This window comes from Canis lupus, chromosome 27 (assembly GCF_003254725.2).
Source record: "Canis lupus dingo isolate Sandy chromosome 27, ASM325472v2, whole genome shotgun sequence".
In the NCBI taxonomy this organism is placed as follows: domain Eukaryota; kingdom Metazoa; phylum Chordata; class Mammalia; order Carnivora; family Canidae; genus Canis; species Canis lupus.
The window spans coordinates 4323684-4351540 of NC_064269.1; the positions used below are offsets into that span (position 1 = coordinate 4323684).

The 27857-nt window shown below is 37.4% G+C and overlaps 2 protein-coding genes and 1 long non-coding RNA gene across 24 annotated transcripts in view; 2 read left to right on the forward strand and 1 right to left on the reverse strand.

Moving 5' to 3' along the window:
* LARP4 (La ribonucleoprotein 4) overlaps positions 1-27857 on the reverse strand; it is a 220491-nt gene that overhangs the window by 62558 nt on the left and 130076 nt on the right. For 4 of the 11 annotated variants that reach the window (XM_049102820.1, XM_049102819.1, XM_049102818.1 and 1 more), the window contains one exon: positions 9431-9770. In XM_049102820.1, the coding sequence (XP_048958777.1) occupies positions 9431-9442 (12 nt within the window). In that variant the 5' untranslated portion in view covers positions 9443-9770. Of the gene's footprint in view, positions 1-7848; positions 7988-8098; positions 8298-9430; positions 9771-11422; positions 11704-27857 lie in introns of those variants that run through there. The other 7 variants (XM_025477616.3, XM_025477613.3, XM_025477611.3 and 4 more) reach the window with 5 other exon arrangements.
* On the forward strand, positions 8268-9764 carry LOC125753866 (uncharacterized). Its single transcript, XR_007406571.1, has 2 exons — positions 8268-8396; positions 8509-9764. It is a non-coding gene; the product is annotated as an uncharacterized LOC125753866 (long non-coding RNA).
* FAM186A (family with sequence similarity 186 member A) overlaps positions 11545-27857 on the forward strand; it is a 93795-nt gene continuing 77482 nt past the window's right edge. For 4 of the 12 annotated variants that reach the window (XM_049102813.1, XM_049102814.1, XM_049102815.1 and 1 more), the window contains exon 1: positions 11761-12110. In XM_049102813.1, the coding sequence (XP_048958770.1) occupies positions 11940-12110 (171 nt within the window). In that variant the 5' untranslated portion in view covers positions 11761-11939. Of the gene's footprint in view, positions 12111-27857 lie in introns of all 12 variants that reach the window. The other 8 variants (XR_003147506.3, XR_003147507.3, XM_025477610.3 and 5 more) reach the window with 4 other exon arrangements.

The following is a 27857-nucleotide window of genomic DNA, read 5'->3' on the forward strand; positions in this document are numbered from 1 at the left end:
TCTATCTCGGGGCCAAGGTAATTTTCTATCCTAGGGTCATTTAATTTTCAGTTAAAAAAAGACAATATTCATGGCAGTTTATGCAATAAAACTTACCCTCTATCACAAAGCACTTATCTTTATCTGAATTATTTTGTCAGCAAGCTCCACAATGGCAGTGACCTTATGTACAATTTACTGTTCTCTAGTACCTTGAACAGTGACTAGCACACAGGAAGCTAACAACATTTGTTAAATGAATCAGTGGATAAATAAATGCTACATAAGTGTTTCTCAAATTTTAATGTGTATAAGAATCATCTAGGGCAGCCTCAGCAGTTTAGCGCTGCCTTTGGCCTGGGGCGTGATCCTGGAGACCCGGGATCGAGTCCCACATCAGGCTTCCTGCATGGAGCCTGCTTCTCCCTCTGCCTGTGTCTCTCATGAATAAATAAATAAAATCTTAAAAAAAAAAAAAAAAGAACCTAGGGATCTTGCTAAGATGCACATTCTGATTCAGCAGTTCAGTAGCAGAGGCTGAGATTTAGTATTCTGAGAATCCATCCCCTGGGTAACTAAGTCTGCTGCTAGTCTATGACTCATTTTGAATAGCAAAGTAACTAGACCACCTGAGCTCTGCAAGTAGTCAAAAATCAGAATTCACTTATTCTCCACTGTGGAAGAAAACCTGAGGTTTATTCCTCAGTAAAGCTATTACTATACTGCCAATCCTCTGGTATCAGAAGGAAAGACTTATATCCCCAAATTCTCACTACACCTCAGTCAGATGGCATCTGTTGCTGCTTCAAAACAAAACAAAACAGGCTTCCATAGATCAGTGGCTTAGTTTTTGGTGGAGGGGGAGGCCCAAAGATTACTCTGAAAATATAAAACTACAGACTTCTCCCTAGAAAGTTCTATAGAAGATTCATGAACTAATCCCCTTATTAAGATTAAGAACCCTATTGCTATTTAGCATTTAAGTAATTTAAATAAATTTAAATAGTCCTCAATGGGGCACATGGGTGGCTTAGTTGGTTAAGTGTCTGCCTTTGGCTCAGGTCATGATCCCTAGGTCCTGGGATCAAGCCCCAGTCAGGCTCCCTGCTTTCCATGTATATAAATGTATCTTATCATTATTACTCAATCACTGCCCCACTTTTTCCTTCACCTAACTCAAAAAGCTAGAATAATCCTATATTTCTCTTACCTTGCTTAATTGCAAGTTTTTGTAAATCCTACAAATTTAAAACCTCATAGCTAATTCAACAACAAATATATTAGTACCAATTATGTGCACTATGTTAGTAATATGGGGAAAAACACTGCCAATAAGCAGACAGTGAATCCCTGGTCTCTTCTGAAAAATAAAAGGTATCATACAAATCAGGACATTTTTGAGAATTAAACAGGGTGGGATATCTGTTCCAGAAAAACAGGTGTACACTATAACCATCTGGGACAAAATGAGGGGTAGGATCAGACTAACCTATTTTGTAGTTTGCAATATCTAACGGTATGAAGTACTGGCCAACTAAGTACAACACAAACCCTGGATTATTCGTGACTTTTTGCTCTGACACAGAAAATGCTTTTTTCTCTTCCCTCAATAATATAGAAACCAAACAAAACTTAACTTTTCATCCTTGGAGTCTGGCTTTAAGTCTACTGTTCAAAGACTACCCCTAGTAAGATTCATCTAAAGTACTTCTCCAAAAGTAAACAAACAAAGTACATCTCTGTCTTTGGCTTAGAGCCAGTCATTTATAAATATAGAGATTTTTTTTTTAAGATTTATTTATTTATTTATGAGAAACACACAGAGAGAGAGGCAGAGACACAGGCAGAGAGAGAAGCAGGCTCCATGCAGGGAGCCTGATGTGGGACTCGATCCCAGGTCTCCAAGATCACACCCTGGGCTGCAGGCGGCGCTAAACCGCTGCGCCACTGGGGCTGCCCTAGATATATTTTTCTAAACCCAAGTTTGGCTCTATCACAAGATAACAGACAAAAGAAGACACAGGAGTACATGATATTCAAAAGTTTCTTTTTCTTACATTTACCTACACTTAACCATTAGAAAATTGTTTTCTAGGGATCCCTAGGTGGCTCAGCAGTTGAGCGCCTGCCTTCAGCCCAGCGCGTGATCCCCGAGCCCCGGGACTGAGTTCCACATCAAGTCCCACATCAGGCTTCCTGCATGGAGCCTGCTTCTCCCTCTGCCTCTCTCTCTGTATCTCTCATGAATAAATAAATAAAATCTTTAAAAAATTTTTTTTCTAAAAAAGGAAATATAAACCATCTATTTCTTTTTCATTATTTGTATTCCTTTAAATCTTGCATGTAAATGAGTCTATATTTTAACATACTGCAATCTTCATTCTTGTTTTAAAAGTTTTATTTGCCCAACTAAAAGTATACTCTTAAAAACTATAAAAAAGTTAAAGGTAATTACCCTGTTGGCTTACCCAGAATAAGGGTAAATTAGTAACAAGGCTCAGATTAGAACTCAAAAAGTATCTCTCTCTCACTTTTATTTTTTAAAGATTTATTTATTCATGGGGGTGGTGGTGGTGGTAAAGACACAGGCAGAGAGAGAAGCAGGCTCCATGCAGGGAGCCCGATGCGGAACTCATCCAAGGATCACGGCAGGCACTAAACTGCTGAGCCACCCAGGGATCCCTCCCTCTCTCTTTTAAGAAGGTATGTAGCTCTTAAATCAGTGCTACCTCACAGTGTTTTTCACAGTTACCAGTGCCACTATCATGTAGTTTTAATACTTTTTCCAAAAATGTTCAACATATCAAACACATATTTCAGTCATTTTGGAAGTGACTATTTATATACTGGACAATTTACATCACAACCGAGTTGCTTTGATGATCAAACGATAATTGTTAGTTAAGCTCTTCTCTAGACTGTGTTACAAGGCTTAATACATAAACACCATAAAAATCATAAATATCATGAACACTAACTTTGTCAGAAGAAATCATTATTTCCAAATAACAGATAAGAACTTGAGGTTCCAAAAAGTTGTCACTTGTCTAAGGTCATAAACTAACATTTGAACCCAGGATTCCAAAATCCTTACACAAAAATCACTGCATAATGAAAAAGTTTATAATATTTTCAAGACTAGAAACCTTCCTCAAGAACTAAACTTTAAGGAAAATAAAAATTTAAGCAAAATACAAGGACAATAAAATAAGATGCAATAAACACCATTAGAGCTAAAGAGTCATTTTCCATTTTCATTTAAGGATCTTCAAAGAGGTTAAAAATCTTAATGACTTCACAATTAGTTGGATTAGTTTCTCAACTTCCTCTACTCTCAGCTCCTCTGCAATAGAGCCTCAGACCCCATTTCAACTACAAGGTCAAAATCTTTTCTTAAGCTTCTAGGTAGAAAATCAAAATTACAGATTTGAAATCTTCACATCTACTATCAAAGATAATTTCCATTCGCTGGAAGTAATTTGGAAGCAATACGGAACTACAAACCCAAATTGATACAAAATATGTGAATATCAATATTCCTAGCTTCTGGTTCTTCAAAAACTGTAAACCAGTTCACTGTAATTTGAAGCACATAAGGTACTTTTACATCTTTATGTTCATTTCTGAGCATTTTATTCTACTTTTCACATTTCAAAAATAATTCTGACTGCATTTTCAGTCCATTGTATCTGAAAATATTTCTACGTGAAAATGTTTTTGTTCATTTTTAAATCTGCATCTACCTCCAACAAATATTCCAAAATCAAATTGTTCAAAAATCACTATTCACTTATTTATAATTTTTCTTGGCAGTCATTTCACGATTTGTTCAGGTACTTCCTTCTTCTAAGCCATTTTTTTTAAAAATCTTTTTCAGTGACTTTTAATAACTTTTCATAAGTAAATTATTTAAATAAATGGGAAAAATAGTCCTGCTTGGATTGAAAGGCACATTATGATTACTCTAATACAAAATAAATGAAAAATTAGGTAAATTATCCCACTTATTTCAGATTCTAAGGTTAATCTAAAATTTAAAAATGTTATAACCTAAAAAAGCATTAAGCTTTAGAAGTTAGATAAATCATTTTAAAAATTGTGGAAGAGCTGGGGGAAGAAGGGAATGGGCAGTTATTATTTAATGCATACAGTTTCAGTTTTGCAAGATGAAGAGTTCTGAATGTGGAGAGTGGCAAAGTTGCTTAACAATGTAAAAGTAGGGATCCCTGGGTGGCGCAGCGGTTTAGCGCCTGCCTTTGGCCCAGGGCACGATCCTGGAGACCCGGGATCGAATCCCACGTCGGGCTCCCGGTGCATGGAGCCTGCTTCTCCCTCTGCCTGTGTCTCTGCCTCTCGCTCTCTCTCTGTGTGACTATCATAAATAAATAAAAATTAAAAAAACAAAAACAAAACCAATGTAAAAGTACTTAATAACCCTGAACTATACACTTAAAAATGTATGAAAATAAAATTATGAAATTAAAAATCATGAAATTCTATGTTATCTGTATTTTAAATAAGAATATTTAAAAAGTTATCTAATAGTTATTAAAGTATCTTAAAGTGCATAAAAGTCACTGCTACTTAAGTAAGTGGTTATTGGTATTCATTCTCAGGGAAAAACTCAAATTGAGACAGAAACGCAATTAAAACATGGCCAAACAACTAAAGCAGATATAACTGCTAGAAATATTAGTAGAGGAAAATGATCTGAAGAACAAAAATGTCAGCAGTCATAAAAATCATTTAGAAAAAAAGTGCAAGCTGTCATTTACATAATTTGATAGAAGGGACCATGATGCTGTTTTGAACTTAACAGAATGCTTTTTTTTTTTTTTTAACAGAATGCGTTTTAACAGAATTTATATTGGTACATGTCTGACAATTTTGTGAATTATTCAAACATTTTTGCCTCTTCTCAGGGAGCCAGACTCCTTCAAAACAGAGTAAGGAAAAAAACCAATCAACTACTGAAGTCAATACAGCCCTTTGCAAGACTAAGTTAAAAAAAGTTACATATAAGTATTACTCAAAAGAGGAATCCCAGTCAGCCTGTAGATTTCTACTGCAGTATAGTTAGGTAGCAGAGTTGTAATTCCAGATTTAATATTCACTAGCTGTATAATCTTGGGCAAATTTCTCTGTGCCATAGTTTATCTCTAAAATAATTATTCTCCCTACCTCACAGGTAGGCTTGAGTACACGTGTATACACGTATATATGCAAAAACACGTAACAGGCCTGATACACAGTAGGTACAATATATGTGTATATCACTATTATTATAGTGTTATCATCATTACTACTATTTATCCCACAGATTCCAGTTATAAACTAGTTAAGCTGGAGTCTTTACAGAGAAATGCACGCAAGTAAAAGATCTTGAACACAAGTGCGAAAAACTTAGATTCCAGGTTAGAGAAGCCCTACCAAAAATGATCCACAAGCAACTTGGTTTACAGTAAAGTGGTTCCTAACCTGTCTTCTGCAGTGGACCTCTTCGGTAGCCCAATTAATCTGTATATCTCTTCTCAAAATTATTTTTTAAGTCTTGAAATGCACAGGATCACAAAATAAACCAATTATATTATCGTTACCAAATTTTTTTAAACTCCTACCTTAGTAATAAATGTGCTTTACTAACGCATTAAATAATAAGACTTTTAAACATATAACAAGGAGAAATTAACATTAACAGTACTTCAAGATACCTGCAAATACTGTAATATATGAAAATATTTCTCTTGTTGCATCCATTAAAATTTCAAGAATTTTCAATTCTCATCAATTCTAGAATTAGAAGCTAGTCAAAATAAACAGGCAATTTTTTTCCCTCAACCAAGTTCACAGACTTCCTCAATTCTAACCAGAGACCCAGATTAAGAATCCTTGGCTTAGGAGAAAGTGCAAAAATAAGTCCTGGAGCCAGAGACTTGTGTTCTAGACACCAGACTTCAGACTTTAGTCCCCACATTATTTGCACCCGAATGACCTCAGACATCAGACTGAGCTTTGGTTCACTCATTTAGAACCTAAATTCTAAAAGTTATTCCTATAGTTGTAAGGATCAAACATTAGCTAACAAAATGCCATATGACCAGTGTTATTTTTTTTTTACTGATTTTAATACCATATATTCAGCCCCAAATGTTTAGTGTCCTTGTTAACTTTCAATAACTCACTATAGGAGAAAAGTTAAAAACCACATACCAATTCACAATTAATGGAAATATTAATTTAACAGTTTAATAAGAACCATGATTTGGCACCAGAATGACACGTATCTAAATCCCAATTCCAAGACTTCACTTCTAAGTTACTTAACCTCTCCACTTCAGTTTTCTCATCTGTAAAACATTGCAATGTTGTTTTAGAAACAAGAGAGGATCTAGCTTAAACACTCAATAAATGGAGCGATTATTAAAGTTCACATTTTCACAAAGCCAAAGGAATCAATTTGGAACTCAAAAGTTTATTTTGGAATTCAGTTAATATAAATAAAACTTCACATTCTCTTGCCCAGCAAAACACATACACACTTAAAACCTGAAGCATTTGCATGGCATAACGTTTCTAATACAAATTTGCACGGTTTAAAATCTTATCTGATTTCTTATCCTGCCAAAAAAAAAAAAAAAAAAAGAAAAATACACAAAAAAACCCTACAATGAGAATAAAAAAACGGTAAACAGAATGGGTTCAGCAATCTCAAATCTTCTCATGATTTACTTGGGAGTGTTCCAGTGAATGTTTATTATCAAGGTCGGACATATACTAAGGTAGTTGTGTCTCTTTAAAACGCCATTTAAAGATCTCAAATTTACTAGCTACACATTGTCGGTTAGATTAAAAAAAAAAAATTATAGCATGTTATTTACTTTATGCCGGAATATTACGGAGTAAGATCCATGCCACCCTGGGGGGGGGGGGGGGAGGTGGGCGGGGGGAACCTGCCACAGACTTGTCTCCAGCTTCCTGATCCATTATACAACCTGTAAATTCCTTCCCTCATTGAAAAGATTCTTTTTATGGGCATAGTTAACAAGTGCCAAGTTGCGAAGTTGCAGCTTTGCTGGTTTGACGTTTTCACAATGCAAGAACAATATGATCTGGAATCTACTCAAAAGCATTAGCCAGGCAGTCAGCTGATGCTCACCGCACACAAGAGAAAAGACAGAAATGAGAGAAATTAAACCTCGTATTTGTGTAGAGCAAGTAGCCACTACCTTTAAAACTAAAATAGGCCAGCAGCAGACGTTCCAGTTAAAAAAAAAAAAAAAAAAAAAAAAAAAGTATTTCTATTGTTGGAAAGATTAAAAAAAAAAAAAAAAAAAAAAAAAAACCAAAAACAAAAAAACTCGGCCTTCCTCGGACTTGGTTTCTCTCATTCTTGGAATTTTCCTCGTATGAGGGCTTTTTATCCGTTCATAAAACCGAACCCTCATCACGCAGCCACGGCCCCGAATAACTTTTACGAAAGGTCAAAGCGGTGCCTTTCAAGGCTCCCAAAGCCTAGTGGCGTCTCCTCCGTTCGCAGTAATTCGCTTTCCACCCACAGAACGTTCCAGAGACTTAGGGACCGGGACCAAACAAAATTTGGTGGGGGTTGCTAAAGAGACGCTTCCAACTTTCTCCTCAACACTCGCAGACCGAATTTCACCTTCCTCCCTCCGCCGCCCCACATGTTGCTGCTTCCCTCCCAGAGGGCCCCGCGAGACCTCGCTCCCCCCCCAGCCCCCCCCAGCCCAACGCGCCCACCTGATTACCCTTTTCTCCGTAGACTCCGCCCCTGCCCTCCCCCCACCCCCCACCCCGCTGCCTCCTCTAGGAGGTCCATATGGGACACTTTCCCCTTCCTCTGATTCTCACCTCACACTAGACAAGCCTGGATTCGCCACCTCCAATCCTCCCCCGTCACGGCCCTCACTTCCCACAGCCTCCTGAGGAGCCGTGGGAGCGCGGCGTGGAGCCGCAGGCCTGCACGGCCCAGGTGCTGTGTCAGCCTATCTGCCGGTTCCGCGGCGTGTACGGCCTGGAAAGTCACATGGCGGTAGGACCGGCCGGCGCCTCCACACTCCGGCTCTCCTCACGGCAGGACGACGTTACCAAGTCCACTCACCTCCACGAAGAGCAACATGTCTTCCTCCGCTCGGCCCAATCGTTCTCGCCGCCGCGACTCCAACGGGCTTACAGGCCCGAGCCCCAATCGCTAGGATAAGGACACTCGCCTGGCCCCTCCACCCGGCAGTGGACCCGGCTCCTCCCCCGCCGTCAGCCGCTGCGGCCTGACCCGCCCAGTCCCACCTCCCTTGAAACAGCAACTGTTTCCGGTTCTGCAGAACAATCGCTTCCGGGACAAGAGAAACCCCTCGGCGCGCTCAACTTTTGCGCTACCTTTTCCAGCGGCAGCCCGGGAGGTACTATCGTCAGTCCGCGGGGGGGGGGAGGGGGGGGAAGCGATCAGAGGAAAGCACCATTCTGTGCCAGGGCGGGGGGGGGGAGTGTAAAAATCCTACGGACGCGTTTCAGGTCTCGCCCAACGGATGGCTGCCGCTGCCGTAGTAATTACGCAGCTTTCCATCGTGCAAAATCTAGATCTTGTAAAGATCTAGACGGGACGGACCTCCAGTCCTTCGGAAAAGGTGGTGGCTCTCAGGAAAAAAGTAGAGAAGGAAAAGAAACAAGCAGCGGTAACAGTAAATATATTAATATCGGCTGCTGTCTATTCAGTGCTTACTGTGTGCCTGGCGTTCGTCTAAATATTTTATGTGGATTCATCGGTAAGAAACCTTATGCAATAGATTTTTATCCCAATTTTGCAATTCAAGGAGCCCTTTAGGAGAGCGAATTTCCTTCAGGCACCGCCTTTAGAGAACTTTGCCCCCTGTTAACTTAAACCAGGTACCCACCTCTGCTACTCAGTACTTAGTGTGGACACCCTCCTGGTTGATGTTCTGTCGCTGTCACTTCAAAAGAAGTACAATAAAAACAAAAATCTTTAAAAATGGTCTTTATACTTTTCTGTTACCGTGATCCAAATTCCTTATTTTCTTGGGCAGTACCTAGTAAGCGTCACCCCTCCTCCGCAGTCCCACTTCTACATCCTATGTCAGACACTTATCCTTTGAAATAATGGTTTTGACCTTTTGCACTGATTTTTTTTTCCCCATTCCATTATTTCAAAGATCTTTCCGAATTAAAGGTTTCATTTTCACCAGTTGTTGTTACTTGCTTTCAAGACCTTACCGTTCTGATCCCGTGTAATCTCCCTTTAGCTCGAATGAATCTACTCACTTTTTCACTTGAATACCAAAGTAATTGCTCCGTCAAATTCCTGATGTTTCGAGTGCCATCACTCCCCCCAATCTAGTCCACGGTAAACTCAACATTACTTCATCTCAGTTGAACCAATCTCGTCACCTTTCCCCTGAAGGACAAACTCAACACTCACCTCTAAAGCCATGGCTCAAGGTGTCTTCACTATCTGGAATGCTTTCATTTGTCAATCAGCCTTCTCTCTCCATAAGGTTTTCCCAAAGACACTGCTCCCCACAAATTTCTTCTTCATGTCCCTTATTAGCCATTGAATATTCTATTTTAAATTCTTTTCTTTTTCTTTTTTTCGTGTTTTAGTTTCTTCACAGGTACCCTATCATATATTCTTCACAGTCTAGGATAATGGTGGCCACATACTATCTCTCATCAAGTGCTTGCCAAGTTGAAAAGGAAGGAGGGAGCTTTAAAATTTTGCTTTAAAAAGCCTTCATTTCCAGTTGCTGACAAATTCCATGCTGCAATAAAAAATATGAGAGAGGGAGAGAGCACAATAATGCTAAATTAGTTTAGTTGACAAGCATGTAGGCTGCTTTGCAAATGCCTACTGGGGTAAGCAATGTAAAAAAAAAATCAAGAGAAAGGAAAGTTATTTAAGGATCTCACAATCTACTATCAACAAAGTATTTAAACATTAATTGATAAGTTCAAGAAATGCTGGATAATGATGGATATTTTAATCAAACTTTTATCAAAATAATCCTTAATTGCAGTCCTTTCAGAAAACATTTTTAACTTCCTTGAATGGACTTAATTGTGATTTATAGGAAAGGAGGGAGTAATTTTTATGACTGGGTTGGGTGGAGGCAATCTAACAATAACAGAAAGTGTTCTGTGGCTTAGGAAAGTTTCTGTAGGAATTGAGTCTGAAATAATAATATCCAAATTTTAGAAAGTTTCTGTGGAGGAACTGAGGAAGAATATGTCAAATGTCTAAAACAAACAAAACCCCTAAAACATAAGCCTCTGTTTTTGAGAAGTTCACCAACTAATGGACAGAGACAGATAATAGTTACATTTCAATGAGATAAGTACTGTAATAGAAAGTTTACAGTGTTTTGGGAACAAAGCGGGGAGGTAACTTAGACAATGGGATATTAGAAGGGAGAATATTTAATTTGCTGTTTCTATATTGAGTGATTTCTTAAAAGACAACTACTTTATTTTCCCCTATCTCCCATTCTCTGAAGGACTGAAATACATAAATTGTTTAACTTTACAAGTTTACAGCAAGGACTCAACATAAGACTAAGTTTACAGTAAGAACTCAACATAGGAAGTTCTTGTAGAGAAATTAAGTTATACATCCATAATTTATAAAATCTAAAACCTACAAAATATTTAGTTTATGAATACATACACCTACAGTAAAACTATATAAACAGAGACTAGACATAAATATATCCATACATTCATGACTGCCATTGTCTCTGAAAAGGGACAGAGGGGAAGGAAGGAGTCTAGGGAGAACACCAAAAGGGACTCCAGCTTTATCTCTAATACTTTATTTTATTTAAAAATTTCTGAAGCAAATATGACAAAATCTTAATATTTGTTCATTCTATGTGATAGGCACATGGCTATTTGTTATATATATTACTTTCTGTACTGTTTCATATTTTTTTAGTTAAAAAATTTTTTTAAAAGCTACATAGCCAACAAAACCATCCTGTCCTTTCATTGTTCCAGTGTCCTAAATCCTTTCACGTCCTCTGCAATCAAAGGAGCTGCCCAGACTATTCCTCTGTCAGTTACAAAGCAGCGTCCAGTGTTCCCTTCAATTTCTCCAGCCAACTATGGAATTTCAAAACTTTCTTCAGTCAGGTTCCTTGGAAAAATGAGTTAACTAGGCTGTGCAGAGTGTGATCTTCATCCAAATAATAGCTTCCAGGGCAGCCCAGGTGGCTCAGCGGTTTAACGCCGCCTTCAGCCCAGGGCCTGATCCTGGAGGCCCAGGATCGAGTCCCATGTTGGGCTCCCTGCATGGACCCTGGTTCTCCCTCTGCCTGTGTCTCTGCCTCAATCTCTCTCTCTCTCTCTCTTTGTGTCTCTCATAAATAAAAATAAATAAATAAATAAATAAATAAATAAATAAATTCTTTAATATCACCTTTAAAAAAATAGCTTCCAAATTATTGCATATCTAGAACAAGTTGAGGGGCAGCTGAGGACATTGTAACACAACTAATCCATTACACACTTAAAAATTCTTAAAACCTCAGGAAGAGAGAAGAATCAGGAGTTACATTTGATATACTGGCCTTGAATTCTAACACCTAGATTTTAAGCTTATTTAAGCAGGGCTCTATCTTCTATTTCTTTTAGCGTTCCTGTTGTCTATTCTTTCCTACCCACCCTCCCCCCTTCACCCTTCTACCATCACAGCATATAGAATGCCTAGTTCACTGCATTATAGTAAGCACTCTTGAAATGTTTAGGTCACTGATGTCACAATGGATCTATTATGACATCACCAGGACTGGAATACCATGGTTATTAACAGGATAAACCACAACCTCTGGGAGCAGGAAAGACCTCTTCTAGCTTCCTTGTGGACACCTTTATTAGCATTTGCCTATATTCTGTGAAAAAAGAAAATCATTCAACTTTTCAAAATATTTATCAAAATGCAAAGTCAGATAGACAGCGAATCTGAATCAGAAAAAGAAGTTGCGGATTCCACCATCATGTACAGAAAAGCGTTTTATAAATCAGAAGTCCCTGAGCTGGAGATCCCATTTGCAGTACAGGATATCATCTCTAGGATTGAGCAAGCACAGCTTCATCGAGCCAGAGAGGTAGGTCATAAATGAGAAGTTTACAGATTATAGCTGTTTTTTAACTTTCAATGAAGAGTTACATTTTTTGGAACTCATTTTATTTTCATGATCTTTGTGTTTGAGATAATTTTGATTTCAAATGACAATTTCACCCGACTGTGGGAACAAGCTCCAATTTTATGTTAGTCTCTTTTACTTTCCTATCAGAATTAATCAAGCCTTTTAAGAAATAAATCACATGTGCTATTGAGTGATTGGGATGGAAAGAAAAGTTAAAATCTATAGTATTAGTGATATCTAATTTCAGTCAATAGTTTTCATTTGTTCTTTTTTCTTTTTTTTTTTTATTTGTTCTTAACTAAACTTTTGTCAAATAGTTGTTAACGAGAAGAAACATAATTAGATTTGAATTCCAGCTCCCTTTAATTCCCTTGATCACCTCATGGAAGGGAGATTTATTGGCCAACAGAAACCCAATAAACAAAAACCTTGACTAATATAACAATCCAATAAATCCCAAACAATTAAGGTATCTATTTTCTCAAACAGAATACAACAAAATCAGTCAGGTTAAAAGAAATTAATTCAGGTAAGTTTTTTCGTTTAAGGAGTGCTAAATATTTGTACTTTCCCATTCTCTTCGTAAACTTACTCCTGGTCCAACTCCTCACAACTAACAACAATGACCTGGTGTTTGCTTTTAACATCTTTATTGAGGTATAATTGACACATAGTAAGCTGTATATATTTTTAAGTATACAAGTTTTGATATACATAAACACCTATGAAAACTTCATCACAATTGGGGTGCCTGGGTGGCTCAGTGGTTGAGCCTTTGCCTTTGGCTCAGGGTGTGATCCTGGCATCCTAGAATCGGGCCCCACATCAGGCTCCCCGTGGGGAGCCTACCTCTTCCTCTGTCTATGTCTCTGCCTCTCTCTCTGTGTCTCTCATGAATAAATAAATACTTAAAAAAAAAAACTTTATCACATTCATCAACATAATGAACTTACCCATCACCCCAAAAAGTTTCCTCACGCTTAGTTCAATTCCTCCCACACACCCTTCCTAAACTCCCCACCCCAATTTCTAGGCAGCTGCTAATATGCCTTCTGTCACTATAAGATTATTTTGCATTTTAAAAGAATTTTTTATGTAAGTGGAATCATATAGCATCTACTTTAAAAAAAAAATAGAGGATTATTCCTCTATTGGAATAATCATGTGGGTTTTTTTTTTTTTTGTCTGAGGCAGAGACACAAGCAGAGGAAAAAGCAGGCTCCATGCAGAGAGCTCGACGTGGGACTCAGTCCCGGGACTCCAGGATCACGCCCTGGGCCAAAGGCGGGTGCTAAACCGCTGAGCCACCCAGGGATTCCCCTCTTTTCTGCTTTCCGAAGATAAATTGACAGTCTAGTTGTGGGTTCATTTCTGGGTTTTCTATTCTGTTCCACTAAACTATGTGTCTAGTTTTGTGCCAGTACCACCATCAGGGAAATACAGATCAAAACGACATGAGATTCACCTCACACCTGTCAGAACAGCTAGAATTAACAACTCAGGAAACAATAGACGTTGGCAAGGATGTGGATAAAGGGGAACCCTCTTGCACTGTTGGTGGGAATGCAAACTGTTACAGCCACTCTGGAAAACACTATGCAGACTACTCTAAAAGTTAAAAATTGAACTATCCTATGACCCAGCAATGGCACTACTAGGTATTTACCCAAAGGATACAAAAATACTGATTTGAAGGGATACATGTGCCCCTCTACTCAAAGCAGCATTATCCACAATAGACACATTATGGAAAAAGCCCAAATGTCCATCAGGTGGTAAATGAATAAAGAAAATGTGATATACATATATAATGGAATATTACTCAGGCATAAAAAAGAGTGAAAATTTGAATTTGCAACCATGTACATGGAGCTAGAGAGTAGTATGCTAAGTGAAATAAGTCAGAGAAAGATAAATACCATATTGTTTTACTCATATGTGGAATTTAAGAAACAAAACAAATGAACATGGTTGTGGGGGGGGAGGGAAAGAGGCAAAGTAAGTGACAGATGCTTAACTATAGAGAACAAACTGATCGTTACCAGAGGGGAGGTGGGTGGGAGGATGGGTTAAATAGAGGATAGGGTTAAGGTGTGTACTTGTAAGGAGCACCAGGTACTTTGTGGAAGTGTGGAATGACAATATTGTACACCTGAAAATAATATTACACTGCATGTTAACTAACTGGAATTTAAATTAAAACTTTTTAAAAAGTGGTTATACTATTTTATATTACCACAAGCAGTATATGAGATTTTCAGTTGCTCTACATATTTATCAACACTTGATGTCAATCTTTTTAATTTTAACCATTCCAAAGGTATATAATAGTATCCCATTGTGGTTTTAATATTCACTTTCATAATGACTAATGATTTTGAACAACTTTCCATAAGTTTATTTGCACTTGGTAGGTCTTCTTTGGTAGTTCAAATATTTTGACCATATTTTAAATGTTTATTGGTCTATGGGCTTATTACTGAGTTTTAGGTATTTTTATGTATTCTGATTACAACTTTTATCAGAGAACCAATTTGCAAATGTTTTTTTCCCGTTCTGTGGCTTGTCTTTTTCTTCTACTAATTGTGTCTTTCAAAGAACAAAACTTGTCAAAAACAAACAAAAAGAACAAAACTCCTTAGTCCAATTTATCAGCGTTTCTTTCTTTCCAAGCAAATTTTGACTACCCCAACATCACAAACATTTTCTCTTATGTATTCTAGGAGTTTTATAATTATACATTTTACATTTAGATCTATGGTTCATTTTGTCTAAATCTTTGTATATGATGTCAGATATTGATTGAGATATTGTTTTTTTTCTTAAACAATTATTCTAGATCCATTTATTGAAAATACTATCCCTTCTCATTGCATTGCATTGCACCTTTACTGAAAAATCAATTGACCATATATGTATGAGTTTATGGACTCTCTAGTCTGTCCTCTTGATCTATTTATCTACGTTTATGCTAACACTACAATGTCTTGATTACTGAGGTTTTATAATAATCCTTGACATCATGTATTTTTAGTTCTCCAACTTTGTTCTTTTTCAATTATGCCCAACTTCTCTCACATCTTCCTTTTATCCCCATTTCATCTACTTGGGCTTCTTTCTCTGGAGTGACACACTCAAACACTCATAACCTAAAAACTGTATTCACACTGCTTTCTCCCTTTGCATTTCCATGTAAAATTTAGAATAAGCCTGTCAAATTCTACTGGGGGAAAAAGCCTGCTGGTATAGATCAATTTGGGGAGAATTCAGAATTAACAATATTGAGTCTTCTGACCTATGAACATAGCATATCTCTGTTTTTATTTAGGTAGGTCTAATAAGCACTTCTTAGAAGTGCTAGATCTTGAATATCTTCTGTTAGATTTGCCCGTAAGTATTCCATATTTTTTTACTATTGTGAATAGTATTGCTTTTTAATTTCCATTCTCAATTTTTCACACAAATATATAGAAATACAACAGATTTTTGTATGTTCCTCTTGTATAATAGATTTTCTTCACACTTACCTTCAGATTTTCTACAGAGACAACCCTGTTATATGCTAATAGAAGCAGTCTGATTCCCTCTGAGTGCTTTTCAACTTTGTTTTTTTGGGGAGGGAGGAAAATAAACAAACCTCTTTTTTAACTTACTGAGTAGGCAGGCAAGGAACTTCAGTATAAAGTTGAATAGTAGTGGTGAGACATCCTTGCTTTCTTCTTGGTGCTAGGGAAAAACATTCAGTCTTCCCCCATTCAGTATGATAGTAGCAGTATATTTTTTAATGATGTTCTTTATCAAGTTGGGGAAATTCTCATCTTTACGCAGCTTGCTGATATTTTTAATCAGGAATAGATACCTGGTTTTATCAAAAAGTTTTACTACCTCTATTGGAATAATCATGTGGGATTTTTTTTTTTTTTTGTCTTTTCAAATCTGTTGAAATAGTGAATTACATTGATTTATGACTGATAAAACAACCTTGCATTTTTTGGGTAAATTCCATTTACTCATAATGTAGCATTCTTTTTATTATCCTGTATTCAATTTGCTAAAATTTTGTTAATTTTTGTGTCTGTGTTTAAAAAAATATTGGTCTGTAGTTTTCTTTTAATACTTGGTTTTGGCATCAGACTAATGCTAGCTTTATAAACTCAGGTAGAATATTCTTTTCAATTTTCTGTAAGACTTTAGACAATTGGGGATCCCTGGGTGGCGCAGCGGTTTGGCGCCTGGGCGCGATCCTGGAGACCTGGGATCGAATCCCACGTCGGGCTCCCGATGCATGGAGCCTGCTTCTCCCTCTGCCTGTGTCTCTGCCTCTCTTCTCTCTCTGTCTCTCTGTGTGACTATCATAAAATAAATTTAAAAAAAATTAAAAAAAAAAGACTTTTGACAATTGTCATTTCCTTTTATGTTTGGCAGAAACCACTAAGTATTTGGGTTGGGTAGGGAGAAATAGCCAGTGGAACCATCTAGACTTGTGGCTTAATTCATGGGAAAGTTTTAAACTACAAGTTCAATTTAAAAAACTCTATAGCTATTCAGGTTATCCAGCATCTTTTTTAAGAAAGATTTTATTTATTATTTATTTTTTTGAGAGAGAGACAGAGCACAAGCAGGGGATGGGGGCAGAGAGGGAGGGACAAGCAGACTCCTCACTGAGTGGGGAGCCTGTTGCGGGACTTGATCCTGGGACTCCAAGATTGGGACCTGAGCTGAAGTCCAACACTTCACCTATTGAGCCACCCAGCCACCCCTCATATTATCTATCTTCTTGACTGAGCTTTCACAGTTTGTGTCTTGTAAGTAATTTGTCCATTTTATCTTAGATAATTTTATTGGCCCAAAATTATTCATGCTAATATCTTATTATCCCTTTATTATCTGTAGAATCTATAATAATCATCACTTTTCATTTCTGATATTAGCAATTTGTCTTCTTTCTCTCTCCCCTTACAATCTGGCTAGAGGTTTAGTAATTTTCTTGCTATTTTCAAAGAACCAACTTTTTAAAAAAGTTTTTAAAAATATTTATTTACTTATTTTAGAGAGAAAGTGAATAGGGGGAGGGGCAGATGGAGAGGAGAAAGAATCCTCAAGCAGACTCCCAGCTGAGCATGAAGCCTGATGCAGGATTTGATCCCAGGACCCTGAGATCATGACCTGAGCCAAAATGAAGAGTCAGCTGCTCAACTGACTGAGGCACCCAGGTATCCCAAAAGATTTTATTTTTAAGTAATCTCTACACCCAAGATGGGGCTCAACCTCACAACCCCAAAATCAAGAGTCACATGCTCGGGATGCCTGGATTGCTCAGTGGTTGAGCGTCTGCCTACAGCTCAGGTTGTGATCCCAGAGTCCGGGGATGGAGTCCTGCATTGGATTCCCTGCAGGGAGCCTGTTTCTCTCTCTGCCTCTTTCTCTGTGTCTGTCATGAATAAATAAATAAAATAAAATAAAAAAAGTCAAATGCTCTACCAACTGAGCCAGCCAGGTACCCCAAAGAACCAAATTTTGATTTCACATATTTCCCTTAATTCTGTTTTCTATTTTACTGATTTCCACACTGATCTTTATTATTTCATTTACACTATTTACTTTGGATATACTTTGCTCTTTTTCTCAGTTTCTAAGGTGGAAACTGAGATCATTGATTTGAGAACTTTTCTCTTGTAAGAAGTGGTTTTTTTTCAATATATATCTCCCTTTGCAAATGAAAATTCTGTGTTTTCATTTTTATTCAGTTTTATATACTTTCTAGTTTCCCTTTTGATTTTTTTCTTTGATCTATAGGTTATTTAGAGGAGTATTTATTTTCCAAATATTTGGATTTTTTTCTTTTATGTATCTCAAATATAATTTCATTGGCATCAGAGAATTTATTCCATATGATCTGAATCCTTGTAAATTTCTTGAAATTTGTTTTAAGGCTCAGAATATGGTCTGTGTTGATAAATGTCATATATGTGTTGAATATAATTTGTATTCTGTTGTTGAGTGATGTACTCGATAAAAAATTATTATGTCAAGTTGGTTGATAATATTGTGCAAGTCTTCCATCATTTTTCTCAACTTTATCAATTATCAGAAGAGGGGTATAGCAATATTTAACTATAATTTTGAATTTTTCTAGTTCTTCTGATAGTTTTCTCAAAGGTTTTCCTTTTTTAAAATGTTATTTATTTAGGGGCACCTGAGTGGCTCAGTGATCTGCCTTCGGTTGAGGTCACGATCCCAGGGTCCTGGGATTGAGTCCCGCATTAGGCTCCCCACAGGGAGCCTGCTTCTCCTTCTGCCTGTGTCTCTGCCTCTCTGTGTCTCTCATAAATAAATAAATAAATAAATAAATAAATAAATAAATAAATAAATAAAATTTTTAAATATTTTATTTATTTATTTGACAGAGAGAGAGCAATAGAGCATAAGCAGGGGGCCTGGTAGAGGGAGAGGGAGCCCAATTCAGGGCTCAACCCTAGGTTTCTGGATCATAACCTGAGCCAAAGGCAGATGCTTAACTGACTGAGCCACCCAGGTGCCCCTCTCAGAGTTTTTCCATGTACTTTGTGGCTGTGTTTTAGATGCCACAACATATACAATTGCTATGTCCTCTCGATGAATTGGCCATGTTACTATTATGAGATGATCTTATTTATCTCTAGTAATATACTTTTCCCTGTAATCTACTTTTGTTTATTAATAGAGCCACTCTAGCTTTCTTTTTATGAGTGTTACCATCTTTGTACTTTCTCCATTCTTTTACTTTAAACATATTGAGGTAGTTATATTTAAAGTGGATTTCTTATAGGAAAGCATTTAATTGGGTTTCTTTTTAATCCAAGCTGAATCTCTGCCTTTTATAGGATGGTTAGACCATTTAGACTTAATGTAATTATTGATATGGTTAACTTTAAATTTACCACCTTGCTATTTGTTTTGTTTGTCCAATTTTTTCTTTTTTCTTTTTTTAGATTTAATATATTATGATTCTATTTTATTGGCTATAACACTGTTTCACCTTTTTAGTGAATGCTTTTGGGTTGTAACATATTTATCACCCAAGTGGTATCCTACCACTTTTTTTTTTTTAAAGATTTTATTTATTTATGATAGACATAGAGAAAGAGAGAGAGGCAGAGACACAGGCAGAGGGAGAAGCAGGCTTCATGCCGGGAGCCTGACATGGGACTCAATCCCGGGTCTCCAGGATCATGTCCTGGGCCTAAGGCAGGCGCCAAACCGCTGAGCCACCCAGGGATCCCCTATCCTACCACTTTTGAATAGTGTAGGAACCTTATGGCAATATTCTACCTTTTTCTCTATCCTGGCCTTTGTGATATTCATATCATACTTCTACATATGTTATAAATATTTTTTACATTTCAATTATTGTTTTAAACAGGCAATTATCTATTTTCAATTTTTATTGTGGTAAAATATACATAACATAAAATTTATTATTTTAACTATTTTGAATTGTACAATTCAGTAGCATTAAGTATGTTTATAATGCCTTGTAACCATCAACACTATATTTTCAGAAATTTTCATCCCAAACAGAAACTCTGACTCATTAAAAATAACCACTCATTTCCCACACACCTTGGAAACCACCATCTTAATTTCTGTCTCTTTGAATTTGCATACTCTAGATACTTTAAGTGGAATCATAAACTTTGTTTTTTTGTGCCTGTCGTATTTCACTTAACATGTCTTCAAAGTTCATTTATGTTGTAGTATATATCAGAATTTCCTTTGTTTTGAAGGCTAAATAATATTACATTATATGTATATATCATATCTTATTTACCCATTCATTCATCAGTGGACATCTTGGCTACTTTCACCTCTGCTATTGTGAGTAATGCTGCTATAAACATAGGAAATATATCTGTTCAAGTCCCTGCTTTAAATTTTTTGTATATTTAGGAGAAGAATTTCTGGCTCATTTGGTAATTCTATTTTTAGTTTTTTGAGAAACTGCCATACTTTTTTTGTAGTGGTGCAGTATATTACATTCCCATCAACAGTGCACAAGGGTTCCAATTTCTCCACATCCTCACCAATACTTGATATTTTCTTTCCTTTCTAATAATAGACATCTTAATGGGTGTGATGTATCTCTTTGTGGCTTTGATTTGCATTTCTGTAATGATTAGTGATGTAGAGCATCTTTTTCATGTGCTTATTGACTGCATATATATACTCTTTGGAGAAATGTCTATTCAAATCCTTTGCCCATCTTGGAACTCGGTTTGTTGTTCTTGAGTTCTAGGAAGTCTATATATTCTAGATATTAAACTTATCAGATACATGATTTGCAAATATTTTCCTCCATTCTGTGTACTGGCTTTTTACTGTGTTGATAGTTGTACTAAGTAATTTTATGCGTCAACTTGACTGGGCTACACTGTGCCCAGACATTTAGTCAAAATTCTGAGTAAGTCTATGAAGATTTCTCTGGATGACATTAACACTTGAATCAGACTGAGTAAAGCAGAATGTTTTCTCTAATGTGGATGGGTATCATCCAATCAATTTAAAACCTGAATAGAACAAAAAGGAACCTCTACCTCCCTGCCTTCCTTGAGCTAGGACATCAGTCTTTTCCTGCCTTCAGATTTGAACTGAAACGTCAGCACTTTTTGAGTCTTGAGCCTGCTGGCTTTTGTTTTTTTTTTGTTTTTTTTTTTAATTTTTATTTATTATTTATGATAGTCACAGAGAGAGAGAGAGAGAGGCAGAGACACAGGCAGAGGGAGAAGCAGGCTCCATGCACCAGGAGCCTGACGTGGGATTCGATCCCGGGTCTCCAGGATCGCGCCCTGGGCCAAAGGCAGGCGCTAAACCACTGCGCCACCCAGGGATCCCGAGCCTGCTGGCTTTTGGACTAGACCTACATCAAAGGCTCGCCTGGATCTCCAACTTGGCAACTGAAAATTGTGAGACTTCTTAGCCTCTATAATCATGTGTATCAATTCTTTATCTCTCTCTAAAATATATACACATATATTTGTATACATATATAAATTTATATTTATAAATTTAAATTTATATTTAAAGATATATATGTATATATTTAAAGATATATGTGGGGAATCCCTGGGTGGCTCAGCGGTTAAGTGCTTGCCTTCGGCCCAGGGCATGATTCTGGAGTCCTGGGATCAAATTCCTTTTTATTTTTTTATTTTTGATAGTCACACACAGAGAGAGGCAGAGACATAGGCAGAGGGAGAAGCAGGCTCCATGCACCAGGAGCCCGATGTGGGATTCGATCCCAGGTTTCCAGGATCGCGCCCTGGGCCAAAGGCAGGCGCTAAACCGCTGCGCCACCCAGGGATCCCCCTGGGATCAAATTCCACATCAGGCTCTCTGCGTGGAGCCTGCTTCTCCCTCTGCCTGTGTCTCTGCCTCTCTGTGTCTCTCACGAATAAATAAAATCTTTAAAAAAAAAGATATATGTACACAAATATAAAGATATATATTAATCTACTTGTGTCTATATATGTATATATTAATCTACCTGTTTAATATACATATATATGTAAAATATCACTATTGGACACTCCTAATCAACTGCTTGTAAGAAGCAAGAATCTAGGTGACTTTGTATGTGATACTTTCAAACACATTTGGCAAACTAACAAACATAATAAGACTGATTGGTTGCTCCTAATGTCAGGATAAAGTAGGGAAAGAAAAGGATGAGTTCAAGGATTTGAATTTCTAGCTCAAGCACCACATGAATGACCTGAAAGCTTGTGAGTGTGTTTTGAAGGAGATCCTGATCTCCAATAGCTGAATACTGAGATTGCTGATAATTAAGCCAAGAATCTCATTCTCTGGACGAATTACAATGTAAATTGAATTTCAAGCCTTGCAGAATGTCTACTGTTAAAGTGAGGGCACTGAGTGGGAAGGAACAGGACTCTGACAAAATTGGAATGAGGATGTATGGGAAGGCCCTGGTAAAGCCTGAGACATAAAGCCTCTAAATTCTGATGAGTATGCTTCATGAGGGGAGCCACCTCTTCACCACCCACTTCAGAGTAGCCTCTTCATTCTGATGGGAGTGGCCACTTTATCCATAGTTGGAGTAGATAATCCATTCCTGTCTGAAGGGATTAACCCCGCATTGTCTGAGAAAACTATAATGACCTCTGTTGAGGCAGCTGCCATGCAAGATAGTGTTGAGTTTCTCCAGGAATCACTCCTAAACACTTGTTTCTAGACTTATAACTACATTCAAATCCAGCAGGCACTAAAGGTGAGGTCCAAAATGTGATCCATGAGGATATGGACTACATTCCAAAAGAATGACTTGAGTTTTCTAACTTTTACAGACAGAAATCCAGGGAATGGATATTATTAAGAGTGTGGGATAATAATGGTGGAAGGAACATAAAGTTGAGTGAGGCTGAATTAATTGATATGATTCATTAAGCAGAGATTTTGTATTTAACATTGCAGGTGGGGGAATTAGACAAGGTTCTAACAGTTTGGTTGGTTGGTTGAAACATGGACCTAGGTTGCCCACAGTGAAAAGAAATGCCCTAGTTTAAGGTAGAGAAAAGATTTCAAAGGCTCAGGGAAACGGGAATGTTAGAGTGGATTTGTCACTTACTACGTACTCACTAACCCTGGGAAAGTCTAAAAGATATACCTTTCACCGTGACTGTAAGAAATGAATTTATGAGAGAGGCCTGAGTATCCTTGGAGAGCTCTGTGATTGCCCTTCAGGCCAGACTTCACAGTGGGAAACACAGTCACTGAATTGGGAAACCTAAATGCAATGGGAGTAATTGAATCCTGAGGTGGCAAGGGCCAAGTCATGGCACTGAACCAACTAAGGCCAGGTGTGTGTGTATTTAATGTGATGGACAGCAGAGCCAAAGCATCCATCAAAATGGCCTGACTTATAAAGAACTATAGCATTAGCTAGTTGATTATGGTGTTCCTACAAGGGAAATAGATAGGAAGCTTATTAAATTCGTTTTTTTTTTTAAGATTTTATTTATTTATTCGTGAGAGACACAGAGAGAGAGGCAGAGACACAGGCAGAGGGAGAAGCAGGCTCCCCACAGGGAGCCCGACGCGGGACTCGATCCCCAGATACCAGGATCATGCCCCAAGCCAAAGGCAGACGCTCAGGCGTCCCTAAATTCTTTTTTAAAGATTTATTTATTTATTTACGTGAGAGAGAGAGAGAGAGCATGAGCAGGAGGGAGGGGAAGAAGGAGAGGGAAAAGCAGACTCCCCACTGAGCAGGGGGCCCAATGTGGGATTCAGTCCCAGCACACTGGGATCATGACCTGAGCCAAAGGCAGATGCTTAATAGACTGAGCCACCCAGGTGTCTGCCTACCAAATTCTAATTTTATTTATATAAGTAAGAGATTTCTAGGCCAAGTGAACAAAAGTCTAACCTAAATAATAAAAACAGAGTCATGGCCTTTCAATCAGTTCCCAGACTTGAGACAGTTTGCAGACCCAGAAGGCAAGACTGGGTCCCTTTGAGGAAGGACCATAGTTCATTGCCAAAAATTTATGCTGAACCCATCCTATGGTTGTCTCACCAGATCTGAAATGCACAAGTGGAACAGACATACTCAGCAGCTGACGGAATCCACACATTGTTTTCCCTGACCTGTGGAGCAAAGGTTGTGATGGTGGGAAATGCCAAGTGGAAGCCACGAGAACTTCCTTTACTTAAGAAAATAGTAAACCAGAAATAATACTGCATCTTTAGAGGGATTGCAGAAATGAGTCCCATCATCAAGGAAAGATGCAAGAGTGTAGATTCCCAGCACATCTTCGTTCAACTTGCCTATTTGGCCTGTGCAGAAGACACACGGATCTTGGAGACTAAAAGTGGATTATTGTGATTAATTAACCAGGGAGTGACTCCACTTGCAGCTGTGTGTGTGTCACATTGGTTTCATTGCTTGAGTAAATGAATAGATCCTCTGGTATCCGGTATGCAGCCACTGATTTGACAAATGGGTTTTCTTCATACCTGTCAATAAAGACCACCAGAAGCAGTTTGCTTTTAGGTGGAAGGGCCAGCAACATACAATTTCACTGGCCTACCTCAGGGACATACCAACTCTCCAGTTTGGTGGAAGCCACCACTGAAGCCACCTGGCATAGGGTTTTTCTTTGTTGGGAGGTATTTTTGTTACTGATTTGTTTTCCTTTATAGTTATAAGTCTTTTCTGATTGTATATTTCTTTGTAATTTAGTCTTCATATGTTTTGTGTTTCTAGGACTCTTTCCATTTCATCTACGCTGTCCAATTGGGTGACATGCAACTGTTCATATCACCCTCTAATAATCCTGTTTATTTCTGTAGAATCAGTAGTAATGTGCTCATGTTGGTTTCTAATTTTAGTAACTTAAGTCTTCTCTGGTGTTTGTGTTTTAGTCAATCTAAAGGTTTGTCAAAGTTGTTGATTTTTTTTAGAAGCAACTTTTGTTTCATTGTTTTTCTCTCCTCTCATTATGTCTGCTCTAATGATTATTAATTCCTTCCATCTGCTAGCTTTGGGTTTATTTTATTATTTTTTTCTAGTTTCTTAATGTGTAAAGTTAGGTTATTGACTTGAGATCTTTTTTTCCTGTAAACTTCCTAGAAATTTTTTACCACAAATTTCCCTTTTAGCACTGCTTTTGCTGCATCCCACGAGTTTTGGTATGTTGTGTTTGCATTTTCATCCATATATATTTTCTTTTTTCTTTTTTAAGATTTTATTTATTTATTCATGAGAGACACAGAGAGAGAGCAAGACAGAGACACCGGCAGAGGGAGAAGCAGGCTCCATGCAAGGAGCCTGACGTGGGACTCAATTCTGGGTCTCCAGGATCACACCCTGGGCTGCAGGCGGCACTAAACCGCTGTGCCACCGGTGCTGCCCCATACATATTTTCTAATGTCACTTGTGACTTCATCTTTGACCCACTTACTGTTTAAGACTGTGTCAGTTTCCACGCATGTGAATTTTCTAGTTTTTTTTTCCCCTGATTGGATTCTAATTTTAATCTCATTGTGGTTGGAAAAAAGTGCTTTGTATGACACATTTTTTAATATGTTGAGATTTGTTTTGTGGGCTAATTGTCTCTCCTGGAGAATATCCCACATACACTTGAGAAAATTGTGTATTCTGTGATTTAATGAAGTGTTCTGCATACATCTGTTATATCTAGATGGTTTACCGAGTTGTTTTAGTCCTTTATTTCCTAACTTATCTTCTGTCTACTTGTTCTGTTATTGAAAGTGAAGCACCGAAGTCCCCCACTATTGTAGAACTGCTTTTCCCTTCAATTCTGTCAGTTTTCACTTCTTAAATTTTGTTAGTCTGTTATTTAGATGCATAAATGTTTTTAACTGTTTCTTCTTCTTGTATTGAACCTTTTATTATTATCTCTTGTAATATGTTTTTAGAGGAGGGAGGGGCAGAGGGAGAGAGAATCTTTAGCAGGCTCCATTTCCAACATGGAGCTCGATCTTATGACCCTGAGATCATGACCTTAGCCGAAGTCAAAAGTCTGACACTTAACTAACTGAGCCATCCAGATGCCCCTCTTGTGATCTCTTTTTATTTAAAGTCTATTTCGTCTGACATGCTTACTATAGCCACTCAGATCTCTCTTGGTTATATATTTTAGAATATCTTTTTCCATTCTTTTATTTTCAACCACTTTGGATCTTTGGTTTTAAAATGAGTCTCTTATAAACAGCATACAGTTAGGGCAGCCCCAGTGGCTCAGCGGTTTGGTGCCGTCTGCAGCCTGGGGTGTGATCCTGGAGACCTGGGATCGAGTCCCACATCAGGCTCCCTGCATGGAGTCTGCTTCTCCCTCTGCCTGTGTCTCTGCCTCTCTCTCTGTGTCTATGAATAAATAAATAAAATCTTAAAAAAAATAAATAAGTAAACAGCATACAGTTAAATAATAGTTTTAATTTTTAAATTTTTTATTTATTTTTTAAAAGGTCTTATTTATTTATTTGAGACACACACACAGAGAGAGAGAGAGCACAGCTGAGGGGAGGGGCAGAAGAAAAGGGAGAAGCAGACTCCCCACTGGGCAGGGGCCCAATGCAGGACTCGATCCCAGGACCCTGAGATCATGACCTGAAATGAAGGCAGATGTTTAATTGAGTGAGCCAGGCACCCATGAATCATAGTTTAAAAATCTTTTCTGCCAATTGTTATATTTTGATAAGATATCTTAATCCATAATATTTAAAGTAATTACTAATAAGGAGGGATTGGATTTTTGCCACTTTATTTATTTTCTCTTTGCATTATAGCTTCCTCCCTCATTTTTTACATTATTGTCATCTTTTGTGCTTAGTTGATTTCTTTGAGTGAAATGTTTGTATTTTATTTATTTATTTATTTATTTATTTATTTATTTTATTTTAAGCAATCTCTACACCCAACATGGGGCTTGAATTCACAACCCTGAGATCAAGAGTCATACACTCTTCCAACTGAGCCAGACAAATGTCCCTTTAGTGAGATGTTTTGATTCCTTTCTCATCTTTTTGTGTATATTCTATACTTATTTTCTTTGTGGTTACCAAGGCGATTACAAACAATATTGTGAATTTATACACTCTTAGTTTGAATTTATACCAGTTTAACTTTAATCTCACGTAACAACTTTGCCCCTATACTGTTCTGTCCCCACTCTTTTCAGTTACTGATATCACAAATTACATCTGTACATTGTGTGCCCCCAGACTAATAGTTGTTTTGTGCAGTTGTATTTTAAATAATGTAGAAAATAAAATATGGAGTTATAAACCAAAATTACAATACTACTAGCTTTTGTAATTGCCTATGTATTTACCTTTATCAGAGATCTTCATTTCTCCATAGAATTTTGAGTGCTTTTGTTTCAACCTGAAGGACTCTTTTTAGCATACCTTATAGGATAGGCCTAGTGGTGACATACTTTCTCAGCTTTTGTTTGTCTTCTAATGTCTTAATTCCTTATTTTTGAAGGAATTAAGATATAGAATTCTTGATTGATTTTTTTTTTCTCTCAGCATTTTGAATACATCAAGCCACTGACTTCTGACCTCGAAGGTTTCTGATGAAAATTCTACTAATATTCTTAATAGAGATCCTTTGTATGTGATGAGTTGTGTCTCTATTGCTACTTTCAACATTCTCTCTTTGGCTTTAACAGTTTGATTATTTGTCTCAGCATGAGTCTCTTTGAGCCTAGCCTACTTAGATTTAATTGACCGTCTTAGATTTGTAGATTCACATATTTCCTTAAGTTTGGGGAGTTTTCAGCCATTTATTCCTTAAAAAATCTGTTGCTTTCTCTTGTCTCCTTTGTGGACTCCCACAATGTATGTATTGATATTTTTATGGTGTCCCCCAGATCCTTCAGGTTCCTTCACTTTTTTCTTTCTATTCCTCTGACTTGCTCATTTCAATTGTTTTATCTTCAAGTTTGCTAATTCTTTCTTCTGCATGCTTAAATCTGCTTTTGAATCCTTCTACGGGGTCTTTCTAAGTTTCAGATATACTTTTCAGCTCCAGAATTTCCTTTTGTATCTTTTTTATGTTTTTTATCTCTTCAGTGATATTTCTGTTGTGTCCATACATAATTTTCCTGACCTTGTCAGATACTCTTTAAGTATCTTTAAGACAGTTGTTTTATTTTATTTAAAAATTTATTTTAAATT